The sequence below is a fragment of the Mytilus galloprovincialis genome, chromosome 11 (genome assembly GCF_965363235.1).
Source record: "Mytilus galloprovincialis chromosome 11, xbMytGall1.hap1.1, whole genome shotgun sequence".
Classification (NCBI taxonomy): domain Eukaryota; kingdom Metazoa; phylum Mollusca; class Bivalvia; order Mytilida; family Mytilidae; genus Mytilus; species Mytilus galloprovincialis.
In genome coordinates, this window is record NC_134848.1 from 64214618 (window position 1) to 64237564 (window position 22947).

The 22947-nt window shown below is 32.3% G+C and overlaps 1 protein-coding gene and 1 long non-coding RNA gene across 2 annotated transcripts; both read right to left on the reverse strand.

Annotated features, from left to right (window-relative positions):
• Positions 1–338: 338 nt before the first annotated feature.
• LOC143050857 (uncharacterized) lies at positions 339–16908 on the reverse strand. The gene is made up of 7 exons (XM_076223962.1): positions 16887–16908; positions 16328–16390; positions 6176–6355; positions 5143–5337; positions 4421–4509; positions 1964–2060; positions 339–508 (listed from the first exon to the last, which is right to left on the reverse strand). Exons 1-7 carry the CDS (start codon positions 16906–16908, stop codon positions 501–503), a joined length of 654 nt encoding a protein of 217 aa, XP_076080077.1. The 3' UTR covers positions 339–500.
• Positions 16909–20429: 3521 nt separating this feature from the next.
• LOC143051307 (uncharacterized) lies at positions 20430–22553 on the reverse strand. Its single transcript, XR_012970696.1, has 3 exons — positions 22481–22553; positions 21701–21790; positions 20430–20691 (listed from the first exon to the last, which is right to left on the reverse strand). It is a non-coding gene; the product is annotated as an uncharacterized LOC143051307 (long non-coding RNA).
• Between the last annotated feature and the right edge of the window lie 394 nt (positions 22554–22947).

Here is a 22947-nt window from a genome sequence, read left to right on the forward strand (position 1 = left end):
CTTCCAGTTTAGTAATGATATATTATTGTGCAATAAAAATATCGTTTCTCTCTTGCTTTATAACATGTATAGACGCTAAAACGTGTTTCGAGTAAAAACGTCATATATAATTCGCCGTTTCAGAATCTAATGCATCCTGGGTAATATTTTCAAAAATGTACACCAAAACGTCATGATCGGTTAAAAATGTAAGAAACAATGGAAATTCAACCAACGACGTGACGTTATTTTCATTTTTTGGTACGAACATTAAAAATTACCCATGATTCTTAAGATTCTGAAAAGGCGAATTACCTTTTTTCACATATGTATTGCGTTGTCAGTGTGCACGGTCTGTCATTCCATCGGTACTCATTTGATCTACTAAGTAGTATACAGTCTTGGTCCTCCCCTTGATTGTTTGGTTGATTTGGTGTTGCCCAATCCGTAACTGGTATTGGCTGGTTGGTTGATGCCCAGTTGAAATCGAACCTTCCTTGTCCAAATCGCTGTCCACCAATTCAAAATCCTGCAGAAAAAAAGTTGACATGCAAACGAAGAATGTATTATTACTTTCTGACTTTAAAAACATTTAAAATGTAAAACAATAACGAAAGGCAATCGAATATCCGAACAAGAAAAACATTTGTCGTGCAGATATTATTCAAAAAGATAAACTACCAAAATACCAGTATCAGAAATTAAAACAAATGACAAAGAATATGTTCGAATTGTCGTTACCAAAATCTAGTCCACCTTTTCTCGATTGTGACACCAAGGAATGAAACGTTTCTGTTCATTTGATTTGTGCATGATCATAACGGATTGTGTAACATGTCTAGCATCTGAGTTCACTCCTGGTTTTTGAAGGCTCCTGTATCTCAATGTATGTGCAATGTGTCGTAGACTTTGTCGTCTTTGAGTTTTTCTTGTTTATTTCAGGGTGCTGTCAGGGTGCGTGTAAAGTGTCTGTCCCTTTGGTAACCGCGGCTCCCTAGTTTGTCGGCTCTCAAAAGGGTGAGCAGATCAGTAAATACTATTTGCATCAACATGTTTATAGTATACAAGTCACAGTTCTTTTACCTGTAGCATTCAAAGTGGTAAACGATAACGGGGGGACACTTAAACAAATAAATTTAAAACTGATAGATAAATATATAACAAACAAATCGAAAACGAAACGACGATAAAGTCCAAATTCGCCTTGTAGAAAATAGAGATTAAGTAACAAGAAGCTAACATCATAAAAGAGTTAAAAACGTACTAAAAATAGCTTAATGTCATTAGTTTTGATTACATCACTTTGACCAGCACCGAAAAGGCATATAATCAACCATTTTCTAAATAAGGAAATGTCTGTATCAAGTCAGGAATATAACAGTTGTTTTTCATTTGTATGACGTGTTTCAGCTTTTGATTTTGCCATTTGATAAAGGACTTTCTGTTTTGAACTCTCCTTCTTATTTTTGCTATTATACTTTGTATTGTCCAATTGTTCATCTGGTGCAGTACAACTGGTAACGTTTATTTTACATCACGTTTTTATTCGTCATCCAAAAGAGGATAGTGGAGATGTTAAGGGGATATTTAAAAAATTATACTACATGCCAATTTTCAACCAATATTTTAAGTCTTATAACGAAAGACTACCGTTCTTAAGACAAGTACACCTAAAAAAACTTGGTTTTCTTGAAAACAGAAAATATAGTATACTATGGAGCGCATTAATCCTCAATTTGTAATGCAAATTCATTGATAAGTAAATCTTAGTTCCAAATGGTCTGAATATGTTTCGTGCACCAAAAGTTTAGTTCTACAAATTGTTTGGTTAGCTTAAGTAAACAATGACATCCAAAACACTATTTTAGTAACGGAAGTAATATTTCTGCAGACTTTCTTAATTTGAGTGGCTGAATTGGTGGTCTGACACCTAAAATATTTGACATGACATAAGCTTATAGACTATCTGTATGTTTAAAACTACTTCTATTATTTTGGACTGAAGCAACACTCTTCACAGCATTTAGTTCTTCAATGGTTTCCAATTCTGCCAGACGCCCACCCATCGCTTGACAGGACGACTGAAAAATATAAATCAAGTTAGTATATGATATGTTATTGCACTTCTTAAAATGTCCTGAACCAAGTCAGAAAAAATAGCAATTGTTATCTGATAGTTCGTTTTTGTGTGAGTTGCATTGTCGTTTGGTTTTTGTTCCACTTAAGTGTTTCTGTTGTTTTCCTCTTATATTTGATGTGTTTCCCTCAGTTAAAGTCTGTAACCCGGATTAGTTTTGTCTCAATTGATATATGACTTTTAAACAGCGGTATACTACTGTTGCCCTTATTTGGTATTCTTTTGTATTTATTTGTGTTAAATTTTCTCCTTGTCCATTATTCAAAAGATTTATGTACTGACCTTTATTTTTAATAATCCACTGATGAAGATAAAAATAGGACGGAGAAAAATTTGGATTATTTTGACACCATCTAATATACATATGCTGAACCAAATAAACATATGACTGCCTATCATTGTTGATGGGTCGTCCTTTTTTTTAAGTACCACCAAGTACCAAGTCTTAGGGAGGGACAAATCCTACTTTGTAAAGACTCACTCTGATTCAAACAAAAAATTCTCTGAAACTGAAATTCTTGATTGACAACATATTTGTTACGTTCGGAGGACGTGTTTTTCAGCAGACTGTCAGCATTCCAATGGGAACAAACTGTGCCCCTCTACTTGCCGACTTGTTTCTTTATTATTATGAGGCTGACTTCATGCAGGAACTTCTTAGGAAGAAAGATAAGAAGTTAGCAATATCCTTTAACTCTACTTTCCGCTATATAGATGATGTTCCTTCACTAAATAATTCAAAATTTGGTGACTATGTGGAACGCATTTATCCCATCGAGCTAGAGATAAAGGATACTACAGATACAGTTAAGTCGGCCTCATATCTTGACTTACATTTAGAAATTGACAATGAGGGTCGGAAACAAAACAAAACAAAACTTTACGACAAAAGAGATGATTTCAGCTTTCCAATTGTGAACTTTCCATTTCTAAGTAGCAACATTCCAGCAGCACCTGCATACGGGGTATATATCTCCCAATTGATACGATATTCCCGTTCTTGCATTTCCTATCATGATTGTCTTGATAGAGTGTTGCTGCTCACAAGGAAGCTATTAAACCAAGAGTTCCAAATGGTGAAGTTGAAGTCATCCCTTCGCAAATTTTACGGACGCCATCACGAGTTGGTTGACCGTTATGGAATAACCGTTTCACAAATGATATCGGATATGTTCCTTACGTCGTAACTACAATCCCCTTCCCTTTCATGAATGTGACCTACCGAATAAGACTATTTACCGGATTTGTAATCACATAAGCATCTCGACAGGTGCCACATGTGGAGCAGGATCTGCTTACCCTTCCGGAGCACCTGAGATCACCCCTAGGTTTTTGGTGGGGTTCGTGTTGTTTATTCTTTAGTTTTCTATGTTGTGTTATGTGTACTATTGTTTGTATGTTTGTCTTTTTCCTTTTTAGCCATGGCGTTGTCAGTTTGTTTTAGATTTATGAGTTTGACTGTCCCTTTGGTATCTTTCGTCCCTATTTTACAAAAGGGCACGTTTTACGTTATAAGACCCTTATAACTGCATCAGTTGAATTTTATTAATAGTCAAAGTATTCTAGGAACAACAAAACATGAATAAGTGAAGCCTTGTTTTTTTCTAGAACTCGAAAAAACATATAAATCTTTTGTTTAGGAATTAATTGACCAAGTTGCATGATCCAGGTGTAACTGAACATAACTGAGTTATGTTCACTTCTATTGCACATTTTTATTCATTGAATTTTAATTCCCAAGTCATTAACATATCTTTTTGTCATCTCATACTTGATGATCAAGGTATGAATTGGTGAACAAAGGAATTGTTTTGTTGTGAGTAATGCATCAAATTAGACATGTTAGACTTGAAATAAGCTTGATTTTTAACTAATTAAACACTTGCTTTCATTAAACATTGTTATCACATGAAGAATGTGTGCTTTTGTAGATTTCATACCATAAAATGAACAGGAAAAAAGGAGGTCCCTGTATATTGTTTTTAACACCAGAAAACTGGGATGTACACTGAATACAGGGAATACCCCACTTTTCTTGACTTATCTTACCTTTTTATAGAAATAAAATAAAATAATTTGCCTACCTTCCTACCCATACCCTGATAATCTCAGTAGGGGAGGGGAAACAAAGATATTTTTAATGTTGGCCCAAAGCATACCTTTGCTAAACAAGTTTAAGATATAAAATATGAATTCTATAAACAAAAATTCAATACGCATTTGACAAAACCAAAATCAGATTCATAGATCCGTTTGTATTAATGTTCTCCACATCTCAAAATGAATGAATTAAAATAAACAGACCTGAGCTGCTGTCCAACTTAGTTGAGTCCCACCACTAAAGAAATAACAGCGTGTTCCTCGTAAAGTCCAACCGAATTCACAAGTTGGTACTGAAATAATCAAATACAGATTGAATTGTTATACAATGATTAATAACAAATATCGGTGTATGCCAACGATACCATATTGTTGATCTCATTTCTGTTTTACTCATTTAGCATTTTCTAAACCCCAATCACCGACGAACCTTGTACAATATGTTTTACTTTAAATTGGAATATGTTGTATCAACATTGTATGATAATTTACTAGTAACACATTGAAATTAACTGTAGGTGACTATATTCCGTCATTAGTAAAATAAAGAATAAGGGCGAGCTATGTCATTTGTGAGACTATTGGATTGATCTGAATGGAAAATTCGTATAAACAATAAAAATCACAAAAATACAGAACTCCAAGGAAAGTTATAAACGGAAAGTTCCTAATCAAATGATACTGGGTACCAACACATGACTAGACTAGGAAAAACTGTCGACATAACAGGTGATACTGCTGTTCATAATACATACCTTAAACTTGGGACGAACATTTGACTGGGCTAGGACAAACTGCAGACATAATATATATATAATAGGTGATACTGCAGTTTATGATACATACCTGATACTGGGGATAGACATGCGACTGGGCTAGGACATACTGTAGACATAATAGGTGATACTGCAGTTCATAATACATACCTGATACTGGGGAGGGACAAACGACTGGATCTGGACAAACTGTAGGCATAACAGGTGTCACTGCAGTTCCTGTCATCATGCTACTCATTGCATTCATAACATTCATCGCCATCATTTGTCCGACAGACATCATACTTCCTTCAGATGATCTGATTGGAACAGATAATCCAAGTAATGCACCAACTGCCAAACAAACTGAAAAAGATAACAAGAATGTTGACATAGAACACTGATGCCCCACTCGCACTATCATATTTTATGTTAAGTAGACCGTGAAATTGGTGTCAAAACTCTTATTTGACAGTACTATTAGAAATGTCATGACATAGGGATAATTTGTACTAAGTGTCAAATTGATTGGACTTCAACTTAATCAAATACCTTTACCTGAAGTGGCACAGACGGACGAACGAACAGACGGACAGATTAAAGAACGGACGCACAGACCGGAAATATAATGTCATTAGGTGGTGCCTTTATATTTCATGACATTTGCTGATACAAAATTGAAAGATTTTGGATTTATTAGCATACTGATTTTTATATAAGTTTATTTTAATACAGAATTTTCTACTGTTGAAGCTTTGAATGTTTCAATCTTACCGACAGATTACAAATGCTGTCTTCATTCAAAAATGATCAGCAGAAGAGATATTCAAACTTGAAGAAAAACTGACAAACACCATGGCATAAAACTATACCATTTAAGATCTAAGAGAACTAGTCATAACCATATATGCATGGGGGTAATTAAACCTTTGTGTTTCGGATAATGTTCATATATTATAACCATTATATTTATCATGTTTATGGAAGATTAAAACAATATGATATGGAAAAACAAACAAGCTGATAACCGGAATAGAAGTACTCGCATGGACAAACCTTAACTTGCAAGTGCGTCGAAACCTGTATAACTCCGTTTGGGGTTAACATTTTTGAACCTTGTTGTTTTGTATATTGAATGAATTGTTGTCTCTTTTTTTGTCTAATATTTAAACAATCAGCGTTAATGTAAGAAGTTTAAACTTACCTCCATTTCCTGGAGTAGATTCTTGACTACCTTCGTTTAATAACAAAATTGTGCTATCAAGATTATCATCGTCGATATCGAAAGGTTCATTATTTAGGTCAAACGGACCATTGGCAGGAACCTGACTATGTACAACCTGGAAACACGCATATACACACAAACTTACAGTAACGGTTAAACCTGCAATAAGAAAAACCAAATAAGTATCTGTTACAACGGTTTCGGTAATTCTATCCCATTTTATTCTAGAACAGTTTGTATTGTGGTCCAAATTATTTCGTAGCTATAATTCATTTGATGACAATAAAACAATCGAAAATCAAGTAAATTCCGATCAAATACGGAATTACAAATTTGTGTATGCCAATATATTTACTAAAATACTAAAATAAATAAAAAATAGCTGATTACGCATATTGCCAATCACGTAGCATGTAGTGTTCTGTTTATTACTTTGGTTACATATTTACCTTGAAGGGAAACATGTTTTCTAAAACGTGATCCGTTTCTTGTCATAATTTTATATATATGGTTCACAGGGCTGTTGAATTCAACATGATGATTGCTTGGTTATAGAACAGAACAGTATTCTAAACGTTTATAAACAAAATTCTTTTCCTTAAATAGTTCATTTTCAATTTTCATTTCATAGAAATAGGATTCCTCTAAAAGAAAAATCAGTTGAAAAAAAGGAGAGTGTAGACGGTGTTTGACCTAGGTTGATTATTTAAGATAAGATGCATGCACAAATCATGATAGCTACAACGTTTGAAGTTATAATGTTCAATTTGTTACTTTTCACATTTCAGTGGCATCGAACCCCCAAGAAAATAACGTGTGTCATTTCTACAAATACTTTCCAGTTATATGATGATGCGACTAACGTTTTGGTTACATTTTTTTTTCAATTTCTCAACTCTTTTTAAGTAAAAGCGATAAGAAGTGAATGCCGAAATGTAGATCATGATCTTGATCTTTGACCTTGACCTCATTTTCATAAGGACTGACGGACCTCAAATAAAAAGAATCAAGGTTTATAAGCCTCAGGGTTTATGAGTTACAAAAGCATAACAACAAATTTAATTAGTAAAAATTGAAGGTATTTCCATCATTGATAAGAAGCTACTTGCGGTTTATATAAGTTACTATTGGCGTCGAATGATTGGTTCTTCATAATGATTAAAATATATATATATATATGTTTTCTATATACATTGTCTGAAACAAAAAAAGATAAATTTCTACCTCCTGTTTAGAAAATATCAGTTCGGGTCTCATATAATAGTTTTATTCATATAAAGTCTTAAAATATATGGTTTTACTATACTTTTGCCTAAAAAGGAGGTAGTTTGCAATCCCGGTTTAAAAAATTCCACTGCCGGTCAAAAATATTCGGTTGATGTATGCCTGTTAGGAAAATATATGGTTTCTGCATATATTTCCATGAAAAAAGTACACAAATACTACTTCCTGTTTATTCAATGTCACTTCTGGTTGACATTTTTCAGTGCCGTATGTCATTCAACATGTTGCAACCAACTTTATGGCTTTATTATAAACCAATTTGAAGTTATAATCAATTAACCTTAAATTAAACATTGCAAGGATGATAACTCATAAAAGACGTCATTGGATCGTTTTAGACCAATGTATCATATTTTTTAATCAAAATACAGCAAGCATTTTGAACTAGCTCCTTTATAAAGATTTTTTAATCTGTCATAGAAAATGCAAAACACAAGACAAAGTCCAAATTGGGAACATGATGTTGACCTTTTACCTTGAACTTATTTTCTTTGTGCGGACCCAAAAACCTCACATACAAAAGAATATAGGTGTATATGGCTAACGGGATATGAGTTACAAAACATAACGACAAATTTATTTGATAAAGGTAGATAACTCCTAGAAGATATAGCTGGATCGCTTTGATCCAATTCAGCCAAACATCCACGAGGAGTAGAACAAAAGGGAAAAAAAAAAACCACAATATTTTGTTGTTATCACTTTTTGTTACGGAGGAGACAGTCTTCGCCTAAACAGGTTGGTTTCCAAATTCTATAGATTCATAAGTTTTTAATAGACGCATAAATCACTTTATTTTTCTGACCAAAACACGTGGACTTCAAAATATAAACATATGGTTGTATTCCCAATGAGACACATATCCAAAAGGGACCAAATGTCGAAAGCAACTAGAGGCATTCAACAGTGGGCAAAACCCGTACTTTTAGTTTAGCTACAAAATGCCAAAAATTATTGAATAACAAAATGTAAAGGAAATTAACCAAATAAATCAAGTGCCTTATTAATGTACATAACAATAAATGGAAAAGAAATATTCAAGACAGCAAACAACGACAACCACAACAATTTTAAAAGATGTGATTATAGTGGAAAATTAAAAACCTTTTTGACATTTTATAATCAACATTAACATTACTTTTATGAATACTATCGTCATGTTTAAAAATCAACAGCCCTTTTTAATAATAAGACTTCAGATGAGTTGAAATATAGTATAAGTAAAATCATCAAAGTACTTCTTAACTGACATTATGTTTCAATTAAATATAAAAAAGCGAAATTAGTAAAATGATGTATCATAAAGGCGTAATAACATTAAAGATTTCTGAGGTTTGTATTGCGATTGTGGTGTTCACATATATGATTTTTTATTTATTTCTTTTTAACATTATAAGTAGATATTTCGGGTATACAAAATTATTTGGAATATTGCACGAGAATTTTATTGAAATATAGATGTGCTGCAAACTGTTCACTTAAGGATCTACTTAGTTGATCAAAGGTAAAAATTTTCAAATCAAAAATTTAAAATTGATACTTAAAGCTGGAAGAGTATTAGTTAATGATCAAAATAAGCTAAAAAAAAATGATAGGCAATGTAGTTCCGTTTTGAGATATTTGATTAATAAAATATGGAGAGAAAAGGCTGACTCGGACTTTACCTTATATTTACATTGTTATCTTTTGGGTCTCAAATTAATAAAAAAAGAAAATCAAGAAACCTTGTACCGTATGGAAAAACCCAAAGGAGTCGGAACATTTGACACTTATTCCAAAACCTCAACTAAGTACATCCTTAAGTTTCGTTTGACTACAAATCACCCCTGGCAAACTGATAGTTCTGTCGTTCACCTTTGCTATAGTCACAACCAGTAATATAAGTATGATTAACGATCATTTATGAACATTTGTTCATTACAATTATAAAATGCTTTTATTAATTTAGATATCGTTTAGCGGGTTATTTTCGTAGGTGTAAAATTTCGCGATTTTCATTTAATAAGGTATACGAAATATTTTGGCGGTTTTTATTTGGCCGATTCAAAACTTTTATCAATACCTTTGCATGTGCTATTTTAAATTGCCAGAATTGATTTTGGCAATTTTGTTCTATACGCGAAAAAAAAAATCGAAAATGTGCACCCCGCGAAAATAACACGCTATATGGTATGCTGAATAATGAATTATTCTTACCTTTCATCCTCTTTGCATAACACGTCTGAAACCAGGTAAGTCTGTTTGCCTTATTATATGTTAAAAGCTTACCCTTAGGATGATATCTTATTTTCGTAAAATATAACTCCGCTTCCTACCAGATGTCTACGTCGGTAAAAACATGTCTTTTGACCTCAATATTGAGCTTGCTAATTTTAGAAATGACACAGTAGTTCTAACCTTCATTTGAATTTCTCTCTTTTGTAATGTGCGGTGTTCTTAACAGTTAACGTAATGTGTAATGCAAATAAATCTTTATCGAACAAAATCCAAATCCAAATCCAAATTGTATCTCTTAAAACATCAATATTGTTATTTTGATATATTTGACGCTAAACAAATAATTGATTGATTGTTTGATTGGTGTTATCGCTACTTAAATCACTATTGGCTTACTTGTGACTGTCTATTTTCATTACTGGAGGAAGCCAGACTACCTTGAGAGAACTACCAACCTTCGGTAAGAACTCTCATACTCAAAGTCAATTAGCCGTTTCAGAATCTAAAGAATCATGGGTAATTTCATTGTTCGTACCCCAAAATGAAAATAACGCCACGTCATTGGTTAAATTTCCATTGTTTATGACATATTTAACCAATCAGGACGTTGTGGTGTACACTTTTGAAAATATTACCCAGGATGCATTAGATTCTGAAACGGCGAATTAAGATTGTAGTATAATGTGTTTGAACTCAGAACCTCAGTGTTGACAGTTTGTGATACAGATTATTTAGTTAAACTACTTCGACAATCGGGGCCTTCCAAACAAAACATTTCATGTAGAATCTTTTTAGAAAAGAAAATAATTGTTTTCCGCACTTTGAAATAGTTTGATTTGGTTGACATAATTAGAAATGAATACCCACATGACAATTTTAAAGTAGAAGCTTTATCGCCTTCCGATTGTCTGTCATTTGTTCGTACGAATGTTCGTTTTACAAATATGTTACGTCACGCATTTCTTTATTATCTATTTGCTTAATAGGTTGCTGGTCTAAGGAAATAAGTTGTCTTTCAATATCTATTTAATATCAGATGAATGCAAGAATTGTTTTTTTTGTATTTACACAAAAACTTTACAAATGTCGTGCGTCTATTTTCTTAATAGGTTGACGGTCTCAGGAAATAAGTTGTCTCTCAATATATATTCAATATCAGATGAATGCAAGAAAAATATAATTTGTTTTATATATTTCAATAATACTTTACAAATTTCGTACGTCTGAAGTTCGTTTTTATATTGGTCTCATCATAAACGCTCAGTTGAATTTGTCTCATCAATGGGAAAAAGTGACTTTTCCAGCAAAAATATTTATCTTTATTTTCAGACTAAGGTCTTGTTTATATACTGAGATAAAAGTAGAAAACAAAGGTTATGGGGTATCAATCCATGACAAAAGAAACAACATACACACCTAAAAACAAACAAATAGCAAAGGAATAGCGCCTTTATTGATATTCTTCATCTCAAAATCCAACACAGATATAACAAAAACCTCCCACTTCACTGCAAGTTTAAGACGGTCCTTAGCACTGGCTTGAACAGAATGTTTTGCAAAAATGATTTTGATAGATCTTTTCAAATTATAGCTTATTGCTTTTCTATTTTTATACCCAGATATTGTAGGAAAGTGATTGATGTAATTAAACAGGAACTTAGTACCACTTTCCGTTTCACCAGGTATATTTTATCATGCGGGTCTGTAATTATATAGGTGAAGCATGTGTGTATAGAGGAAGCGATTACAAATATAGACAGGTATATGTGAATGATTGTACAACCCATGGCCATCAAATATGAACGAAGACAACTACAGGCTAACATAAGATATGTTACAGCCTTTACAAAATTTAAATGACTTTTTATCGATGGAAGGCAATAGACTATTTTTACATATTTTTTATTCATGAGTTTACATTTTTTCGACAGGTTACTTACTCTGTGGTACTACATCCTGGTACTTGTTCAGTAAGAGCAGCGTAAAGAAGATTTCTATCGGTACATATTTAGGAGGAAGATATCTGTTTCAGCCCCCCAGGCCCCCTCTGGATCCGCCTATGGGTGTACATTGGTAAAGACTTAACTTGATAAGATAAGTTAAAAATAATTTACCAACTGATTAAATGGTGTTTTAAATGCTGTAAAAGACTGTGGTCATATGCAAAAAATCTTTATAGCTATATTTCAATTATGGACGTTACACGTCTTGTAATTGGCCGAAAGTTTTTGTTAATCAGTTTATAGACATATTTATATCATTTTACCGAGACGTCAACAACTTTTTTTCTCACAATTTACAATAAAATAGAACTTTTTATTGGATTTACTTTTTTCTCATATTCTATCTTTAAATTATATGGTAGTTTTCTTTTCATCACACAAAATTGTTTTTTTTTTCATGCATAATCTATACAAAATCTGACAATCTTCCACTACGCGTAGCATAAAAAAAAAGTTTGACCCATATTTGTTATTACCTGTATATTTTGGAGAAAGGATTGATACATGTATGAAATAGATTTGGACAAATTATTAAAACAATTTAAGGATTTACATTTAGACACACCACCTACCTTATAATTAAAGCGTTAAAACTCAGTGGTGATGATAGATAAAACTTTGTATTTTTATAAATAAAACATTCAATAAAATAATTTCAGGAATAATTAGAAAATTTCTTTCAATTTTAAGTGTATCTGCTACGAAGAAAATATTAAACGGGATGGATTTTTTTCACAAAGCGCTTTTATGACCATCATATAATTCGTTGTTGTAGACAAATAAGGTTAGTTTTTTGCACGCGGACGACTTTGGTGACTCAGTGGCGGATCTAGAACTTTTCCTAAGGGGGGAGGGGGGGGGTGGGGCGCTGACTGACCTAAGGGGGAGCTCGCTCCAGTCATGCTTCAATGATTCCCTATATAATCAACCAAATTTTTCCCACGAAAGGGGGGGCCCGCCCCCCCCCCCCCCCCAGGCCCCCTCTGGATCCGCCTATGGATGTACATTGGTAAAGACTTAACTTGATAAGATAAGTTAAAAATAATTTACCAACTGATTAAATGGTGTTTTAAATGCTGTAAAAGACTGTGGTCATATGCAAAAAATCTTTATAGCTATATTTCAATTATGGACGTTACACGTCTTGTAATTGGCCGAAAGTTTTTGTTAATCAGTTTATAGACATATTTATATCATTTTACCGTGACGTCAACAACTTTTTTTCTTACAATTTTGCCCCTTAAAAATGGTTTTTAAAGAACGCGCTAGGCTGCATATTAAGTGGGTATCAAATTTTGTTATTTCTTCATAGGCAGAAGAAGAAATTATAGTAATTCCTTAAAGAACGCCAATTCACGATCTCATGATTTAAAAAATATATATATATATTCATGCATATTACTGCTTAAAAACTGCATATTTATCGTTTATACTATAGGAAATGAATAAAATGAAATAACCATAGATAACAGTACATATTTTGCTAGAATAAAAATAGATATAGTGAATATTATGTTTAACATGATTCCTTTATGAAACATATAAATAATGTGTTTAAGGAAGATATACAGAAAATGTCATTGTTCTCATTTCGGTTTCCACCCCCCCCCCCCCCCTTGTATTTTTGTCACTTTTAAAAGTTGAAACTGTGTCAAACTAAAAGGTTCGTCTTTTAATTTTTCATCAGTCATGTCCATAAAAACATTGCCATCAATTTGTTTCTCAAAGCATATTTCAGCAAATCTATTAAGCTTAACACTTTGGAGTAGATTTTTAAGCATAATCATTGTCATTGAAATTATATCACTCTGTGGTCTTTTCGCAGTTTCTAATAAATGTTGGTTGTTACTGCGAGTGATGCCTTTTTCAATCATTTGGTCTGACATGCGGGATTCTATATCAGCGTATGCAATCCTTGAGTCACTATGTGGCCTTTTATATGCTCCAGTATTTCCTTTAGATATGTTTATAACTGAAATAAATATGTCGATTTATAATATTTTATTATTTGGGATTTCACCTTAAAGAATGACGCATGTCGATCTATGATATATATGAACAACTCAAATCATATTGTTATTGAAGTGAAAAGATTTTGAAATAATGATTAAAAATTAAAAAATATATATAATCGAGAGGTAATCATTCTGCATGGTTGTAATTTCATGAAACATCAGGAAAAAATATAGCCAAATATTTTTTTGAGATAGATATTTAAGACTTGATGGAAAATATGCGCTCTGTCAAAGGCAGAAAAAAAACCCCCACAGAACCAGCTGTTATATCTGTATATCTTATACAAAAAAGTAAAATTTGTAGGAGTTAAATTTTCAATAAAAGCATTTTCAACATGCCAGTGTGAAACATTAAATTCCCGATTTGGTACAAGTCGGGAACTGTGTCTTCATTAAAGTCATATGAAACTTCAAATTAAAAAAATAGGATGCATAAGGTTTTTTTTATAACTAAATGGCTAGTTGTTATTATAAAACTTAAGTATAATTTTCCTTTTTCTCAAGGAAATTCTATAATTTGTCAAAATTTACTTTTTTTTAATTGTTTGCTTCCAGTAAACAATTCGCCGATAAGTTTTCCGTATGCAGTGAACTCAGAGTGACCTTTCCCGTAAAAATCCGGTGAAATAAGTTATAATTATCTTATTGTACAAGTTATACACGTGCTCAATACCCATGCTTCTTTTGTTGTTGTTTACTTAGATGACGATCGGCAAACTACGAATTCAAAATACGACAATTAATTAGCAGCAATATTTTACAACATAACAGACCGAGAAGATTTGTTTCTAAATTACATGGTATAGATGCGTAAAAAATGATAAAATCGCGCACAGAAGACTAAGTTTATTAAGGAATAACTGTAATATTTTTTCTGTCTATGAAGAAATAACATAAAAAATTTGGTGCACACTGAATAATGCGCGTAGCGGGTTATTTAACAATTTTTTATGTTATTTCGAATAGACAGAAAAAATATTACAGTCATTTCTTATAATTTAATTCTAAATTTCAATCTAAACCGTAGAAAACCATGAAAAAACGTTCATGACGTCACGGTCACATGACTAAATTATGTCTATGGCCTGATAACAAAATAACGTCAGCCAACAAGAAGACGCGTTACATCCAAAATTAAATTATTGATATATACATACATTGGTTCAAACATTGGATAAATATTTTTTCAACAGTCACTCGTTTCATATGACTTTAAAGATGCTCGTTCATCCTATGGTAGAAGTTAGTTTAAACGAGAAAATCTCATAAAAAATCTCCTAGTTTTCATTTGAATAATTATGGGAATATTGTTAAAATTTGAATATCACATATAGAAAATAATTAAGAAATTGCTAAAATAGTTTACAGTAAGCCCATTTCTAGAAAGAAAATAAAACTTCAGGTTAATTGCAAAGCGATTAGTGTTACGACCAGTCTTCAAATCAGAAAACAATAAGGTAACGAAAGGACACATACTGTATGCTATATGTAATTTCTGAAACAAAAATTATAGAATCAATACAGAGCCAAATTATAAGCAATCATATCATTACCACATTTTTGCTTAAGACCTCTTCTGAACATTTTTTAAGGTACCTTCAATGTGCAGGCTATCTTAACAATTACATGTTACTAGTATGTGCAAAACGTCTACAATTTGGGTGAAATATGACAAAATACTTACAGTTCACCCTCGACCCAACTTAAACAAAGAAAACGCAAATTAATAAAATATTGTGAATTCTATCTTTATTTTTGTTATCATAATACATTGACTGCGTACGAGATCACACGACAAGTTATTTTCATTTACCTCAAAATTGTTGTTTATAAGTTCTTTACTTATATTCATTATAACTTCGAAATCCCATGTATGGCTTGAATCATATTACTTTTGTCAACCGGGACCTCTTCGCCTTATAACATTGTAGCTATAACGTTGAGGTTTTGCTTGTTTATGAAGGCTACCTTAATTGTTATCGTTTTCTGGCTAGGTTGATAATTGTCAAATTGGCATTAAACCTTGTTTCCTTTTTTTCATATATTAAACTCTTATGTTTATCATAGGAATGTAACAATTCCTTGTTGATATATTTTTTACTTTTCCATAAGCAAAATTTGGTTGAGGAATTTTGATGGCAGTCTTTGTTTCTTGTGTTGCAGCATTATATTTAAAAAAAAATGAAGATACAACGGAAAAGATCACAGAGACAGCAACCAAGCAACATACAAACCAAAAAATATCTAGAGGCCAACATTCCTTTAAAGCAAAAATAAAATGATAAACAAGCTCTAATTGAAAAAAATACCAGAGGCTACCAAAGATCTAAAATCAACATAATAAGGGAAATTTCTAATATGTGACAAGCAAATGCAAATTCGTTTTATCTGGAACTATGCTTCATTGCCCCAACAGAAACCATTTTAAAATGAAAGAAATTATAATAAGTAGGCGTATTGCACGTATTATTTTATTCGTTGCGAATGGTAGAAGCAGTCTCGTGCGAGGTCTATCAATTAATTTTATATTTTGAGCTGTATAATTATTTAAATCTTATATATATTTTTACAGTGTATAGTTCCCAAGTGTTGGGATGTAGTTTAATTCTTACCGCCTATTGCAGAAACGATGTAACAATCTTGGTTTATGCAGTGAATAGTCATATGTTTTGATACTGAAATAATCAAAATAATATAAATTTATATATTAGTTTATCTAATTGCACACCGATATATAATTGCTAGATACTACATAAGAAGTGATTTGGAGAGTTTGTAAATTCCATAGGCATTTTATCAGGAAAATATAAAAAAGGTAGATGTGATATGATTGCTAATGAGAAAACTCTCCACAAGAGACCAAAATGACATAGAAATTAACACTTATAGGTCACTGTACGGCTTTTAACAATGACCAAAGCCCATACCGCATAGTCAGCTATAAAGGGTATACAAAAATAACAAGTGTAAAACCATTCAAACAGTAATACCAACGTTTTAATCTATATAAAAACGATGTCCATTTTTGAGAAAAAAAAAACTTATTTGCACGAGCTGTAGTAACAAAAAAAAGGAAAATAGCAATGTTTACAATACAACACAAAATAGAAGAATGATAAATGCTTTTCTCAGTCCTCAAATGCAAAAAATATAGATTGTAAACAAACTTACCTTCGATATCCAATGTGTTCATATCAGTTTGACTAAATTTGTTTTTCATTTGTACGCTTGTCTTTGGAACTTCAGAGGTCAATTTTACTGAAACAATAAGTATCATAATATGTATCGTATTTATGTATTAGATTTGATGATTTTTTGTTCATGATTATCAATCTGGTCAATGATTTTTCAGGTTTTCAAAATAAAACAGCACTTAATTATTGGGAGGCTCATTTAATAGATCTGATGTCAGGATGAAAAAGCCAGGAAACTAGAGCTAACTTTACCAATTACGAAATCAAAGTTAACTCGAGAAACATAGAATTGGAATTGTCTTTTTGTAAAATCGAAAACATGACACTATGAGCAAAGCATTCGAACAGTATCCTTGATAATGATTTTTTCAGTATTGTCGGCATATCATAAAGGTAGTAATACTGACAAGTGTTTAATGTATAGCTGCCGTGTTCAAATTATTCAAGGGAAACGAAGTTGACGGTCATTACAGAAACATGTAACCAAATATTTATTTCATGTTAGATTGTACTTCTGTATAGTAATATTGTCTCTACTATTCGGTGTACATAATATAAACTTAACCCACCACGCCTTATATAAACACATATATTTATTTCAGAGAGAATAAATGTATAATTGTAATTGCTTTCAGTACAAGTTTAAGAGTTTATGATTTTACAACAGTGATGCATCTTAGATTTCAAAATTTCAATTTATTTTTATGTAGCAACATTGCAGCAGCGCCTGGAAACGGAGTATGTATATTTCCCAACTGATACGATATTCTCCGGATTATGTTTCCTATTATAATTTCCTTGATAGTATTGCTGCTAACAAGGAAAATATTAAATTAAAAGTTCCAAATGGGGAAGTTAAAATCATCCCTTCGTAAATTTTACGGACGCCATCATCACTGAAGAGACATGTATTGTCGAAATGGGCATCTAGTGCAGGAAAATTGGTACCGTTAGTGTTATTACTACCACTGCGTCGATGCCTCTCCTGAAGGACTGTTAGTCCCCGAGGGTATCACCAGTCCAGTATCCAGTATTTAGGTACTGGCATGAAAATACGGATTGTTTGTGTTGTTAAAATTTGCTGTTACAAAATGTTAGAAATTATTATAAATTAAGGAATGTATCTCCCTCATGCAAAGTTCTGATTCATGTCACGGATTTGGCTATTCTTTTTAGACCTTTTGGAATATAGCTCTTCATCTTTTATATAAGCTTTGGATTTTAATAATTTTGGCCATGAGCATCACTGAAGAGACATGTATTGTCGAAATGCGCATTTGGTGCCGGAAAATTGATACCGTTAATGTTATTGCAACAGTTTTTGTTGGGGTTCGTGTTGTGTCTTATGTACTATAAGGTTTTTTTTATTGCCATGGTGTTGCAAGTTTACTTTCAATCTATGAGTTTGAATGTCCCTTTTTATCTTACGCCTCTTTATTAATGCACTTAATGTTAGTGTTCATGTCGTGGTATATTACCATGTATGAAATGATTCACTATATTCACAATCAAATATTAACCAACTTACTACAATATGTATAGAAATGCCCATGCTTTATAAAGGGAAAATTTCAACATCTGGTCATTATGAACGGAAAAATTGCTACAGCCAGTCATTACGAAATCTCAGTCATGCATTACGAAATATCAGTCATGCATTACGAAATCACACCCGTGCATTACGAAATCACAGTCATGCATTATGAACAGATGAAACGGGACATCGATTAAATCAAAATGTCGTTTATTTCTTTAAATAAGTGTGACATTTTTTTATTTTTTTTAAAACTTAATATCATAAAAACAAGTTTAAATGATGTTCATTCACATTGTTTTGTAACGACTTGAAACGGAAATAAATCACAGCCTTTTTCGAGTACGACTTTCGATTATTATCACTGTTTCATTTCCGTTGTTCAATCCTCAGATTGCAGACTAAATAATAGTTAAACTGTCTGATTTATTCTTCCCAGCTACTTTTTATTTGCTAGATGAAATGAATTTTAATAGCATAAAATTAAGTACTTGGATGAGAAATCAGAAATTACATCTGACAGTCACAATGTTGACCAAAATTCCACGCGAAATTGAATGCGAAAAGACAAGTAGAAGTTCAGCTATGAAAAAAATTTCCTGTATCTTCTTCACGGTAAGTTTCCTACTCTTTGTTTAATCGAAGAATTAAAACAATTTAATAAAAATGTTATGAAACGGGCTTTTCTGTATTGGTCCTGTTGTAGTTTGTGGATAGCTGTATAATATTTTGGATCCGAGACTCGAAGACTGTTCTTGACTGAAGATGCCTTTATAGTTGGTTAATAAAAGTATCAATAAATGGACTTTTTCATATTGGCCCTGTAACATGCCCTTGATATTAATAATGGCCTCGGACAGTTTTAATGGCCCTCGGCGTTGCCTCAGGGCCATTACAACCATCCTTGGCCATTATTAACACCTCGGGCATGTTACAGGGCCAATATGAAAAAGTCCATACATTAATACTATAATATTGTGCTGTTTTGTGTGCTGTCCTAGGTTGTTTTACCTGTTCGTTGTTATTCTAGGATTAGAATGTCAAAATGCACTATTGTATTGTTTATTTGTGTATTTCTCTGTCTTGAATTTCCTTGCATTTATTTTTACTGTATCCCTATCATGTAATGATTTTATTTTAGTGGTATGTTAAACATTACCATACAAGTGAGAGGTTTGGCTAGCCACAACACCAGGTTCAATACAACCATTTGTTTCCTGTACCAAGTCAGGAAAATGGCAGTTGATATCTTAAAGGTTGTTTCTGTGTGCGTTGCATTGTTGTTTGTTTTTGTTGCACTTCAGTGTTTCTGTTGTTTCGTTGTATTCCTCTTATAATTGATGCGTTTCCCTCGGTTTTAGTTTGTAGCCCGTATGTATTAAATAAAATAATCATATTAATGTTTCACCAACTGGATGCAGATCTTTTGAGACATTCATGATGCCACAAATTAAACTGATTTATTGTTATTTAAGGGCTATTTTGTGGTGTTTATTTCTTTTAAAAACCTGATTTTAATCATATCATGAATCGTGTTTTACATTAGAGTTATGTGGTTCACTAAAATGTCAAGCTCTATTCAAGAACATGTGATCTATGTAGTTCTACTACTGTAATCATTAGCCAGAGAACACTGAAGTTGTGGGTTAGAACCCTGCCCGTACTGATACACTCTTCTCCAATCTTAATCGACTAGTATTGTCAGTTTTCCTGTCGAAGGTCTGTGGTTTTCTCCGTGCACTCTAGCTTCCTCCACCAATAAAAACTGGCTTCCACGAATTAGCCTAACTGTGGCGCTTAAAAGGGGCGTTTGAAGACCAACAGTCAATCAATCAACCAAGCACTATGCGTATTTGTTTGTAACAGAAATGAATCGGTTACGTTGTAAACTTAACTAGAAATTTAGTAGTATATTGTGACATCAGTATGTATCATTGACTAATAGATTATGAATAAAACTATTTAATGATATGCAGCCTAATGTCAACTTGTGCATGTACTTTTGTATCTATATTACACACTTCTACAAGTTTGTCAAGAAATGTTTTGATTGCAGTTTCAAAAGCTTTTTTATCATTCAATATCCTCGCTGAAATTGTTGTCATCATGATTAAAGATCCTCTCTTCACGAATTTTATTTTTATCATCTCGCAATGGAATGTTGGATCTTTTAACTTTGCCTCAACTTCTTCTATATCCCATCCTTGTGGAGTAGCCATTTGCCACAGTACAGGACATTCTATGGGACCTACGAAAAATTCATTATCTTTATAAAACGGCTATTTAAAGATGCTATATGATTAGCTATGATTTTTGCAGCAAAACTATTACAAAGTTGACAATAGATAAGATAGAATTGCCTCACATCCGTAGCATCCAAGTCTTAATTTCGGTATCTAGTGGGGTATGTGTCGCTTAATGTTAGGTTTCTGTACAGTGCTTTATATATTGCTGCTTTTCTTGATTTTTTTTAATTCAGCTTTTGATTACCACTTTGTACCTTTCCCTAGTTTTGCTTTAGTCATTGTTTTTTCCATCCTTGAGTAATGGTTTTGTAATGCCGGCCATTTGTACACTCAAGTGGGACACATGTAAAGCAATTTTAATAACGGGAATCCAATCTTTTTATCTTTTGATCAAATGTTAAAAGACCTAATGAAAGTGAAAAAGTAAAAATAATAATTCGGCTGAAATAGGCTTAGAAACATCGCTGATGAACTATGCACTTTGAAGTCGCTAAGAATGAAATAATTCGACCTCATCCAAAGTGTATTCGTGTGTCCTTCAAGTAAACACATTAGCTAGCTATAAATTACGCATAAACTAGATGTGTTCGGTTATTCAAAGGAACATTATATCAACACTGAAATTGAAACAAAGGGAAAACATTTGGTGAACTGATTCGGTTCGCAAAAAGCTTATTTTTTACCAATGAAAAACGACGCTCGAAATGGTGATGCATTTTATCTTGTCAATGCATCATTGTAACTTATTTATTTTTGTAATTTGGATATACGTAGAAATGTGTAAAAAATTAAATAAGTGAATTTGTGTAAAATCGGTTGACATTGATTTAACAGCTAATGGACGTTATTTATTTAACAACACATGAAAGGTACCAGGATACAAATGTGGAACACCAGTCGCGCATCTAGTCTACATAAGCCTCATTATAAACACTAGAATCAAAAGAAGCAAGCAATTAGTTATAATGAAAATATAAAAATATCAAGATATAAATTATAAGTACATCATACCTTTAAATTGTTCCTGTGGTACAAGCACATTCACCTGTTTGTCATATATAACTGACATTGATAGGTTTCCTATCGCATGGAGGAAACTTACTAAATGAACAAACAAAAGGATTAATTAAAATAATTAATATTGCGATAACTATGAATGGACTTAAATCTTTTGAAAAGAAAACAAAACACGCATGTGTACCCGTGGCAAAAAGTCCTTAAATAATCATTTTCAAGTACACTTGGGCTTTATATTCTCTTATTTGTCAACATCAACTACCTAAATTGCAAATATTTTAACTGAGCTAAAATAAGATTCTAAGATGCATGGTAAGGGTATGATGCCATTGAAAAAAAAAAAAAACACATAGACTAGAATCAAAATTAAAACGTAACGTTTTATTTGAAAACAGAGCCACCGGAATTTAGCAGTTTGGTTATTATATTTCAATTTAAAAGACACTCAAAATATAAAAAAAAAAATAACAAAAAGATAAGGCAGAGTCAACAAAGCACTACATATGTATAAAAAATTAAACAATGAGCATCAATAATTGGACTAAAACAAGGGCTAAATACAAAGACTATCGCAGATGTTGCGAAAGAATATGCATATCTAACTACATATTTTGTACTTTCTGTGTGGTTTATGTATGTACACTGTCCATGCAAATTATCTTTTCTGCTTGTCTATTCGTCCTTGCAAAATATTAGGAAATTTGAATGTTTTACATGATCCTTTTAGCTTCTTCTCTCATTTAAAATAACTTCCCTTTTTCTTTCTTAGCTTACCTTCCAATTCCTTTATTTCTTTTGAAAGAACTTCTTGTACCTGACTAACATGGTTACTCGTATGTTGTTTAATATCTTCTGTGTTCTGTTGAGATATTTGTGTTAAATTGTCTTCCATAGTAGTCAGCGTGTTGCTGTTGTTCGATATTCTACTGTTTACTTCATCCAGCACCTGTCAATGATGAACTACTTAATATGTTGAGTAATGGTTTTTATTATTTGTTTAACGTTTAAATTTGTTTTTAATGGATTGATGAATTTCTAAAAAATGAAACTTTGCATGACTATCCACTCTATACGTTAACCGTCGGATTTGCGAAAGTGACAGTCAATTGTTTTTTTTTTTTATTTAACTTGAAAATATGGGAAATTTGAATAGTAATACTGTACTGTAACACCTCTGTTCTAGGTTGGTGTGGGATTTTGGTGATATCTGTATAAGGTACAGTATATTTGCCCCTGATGAG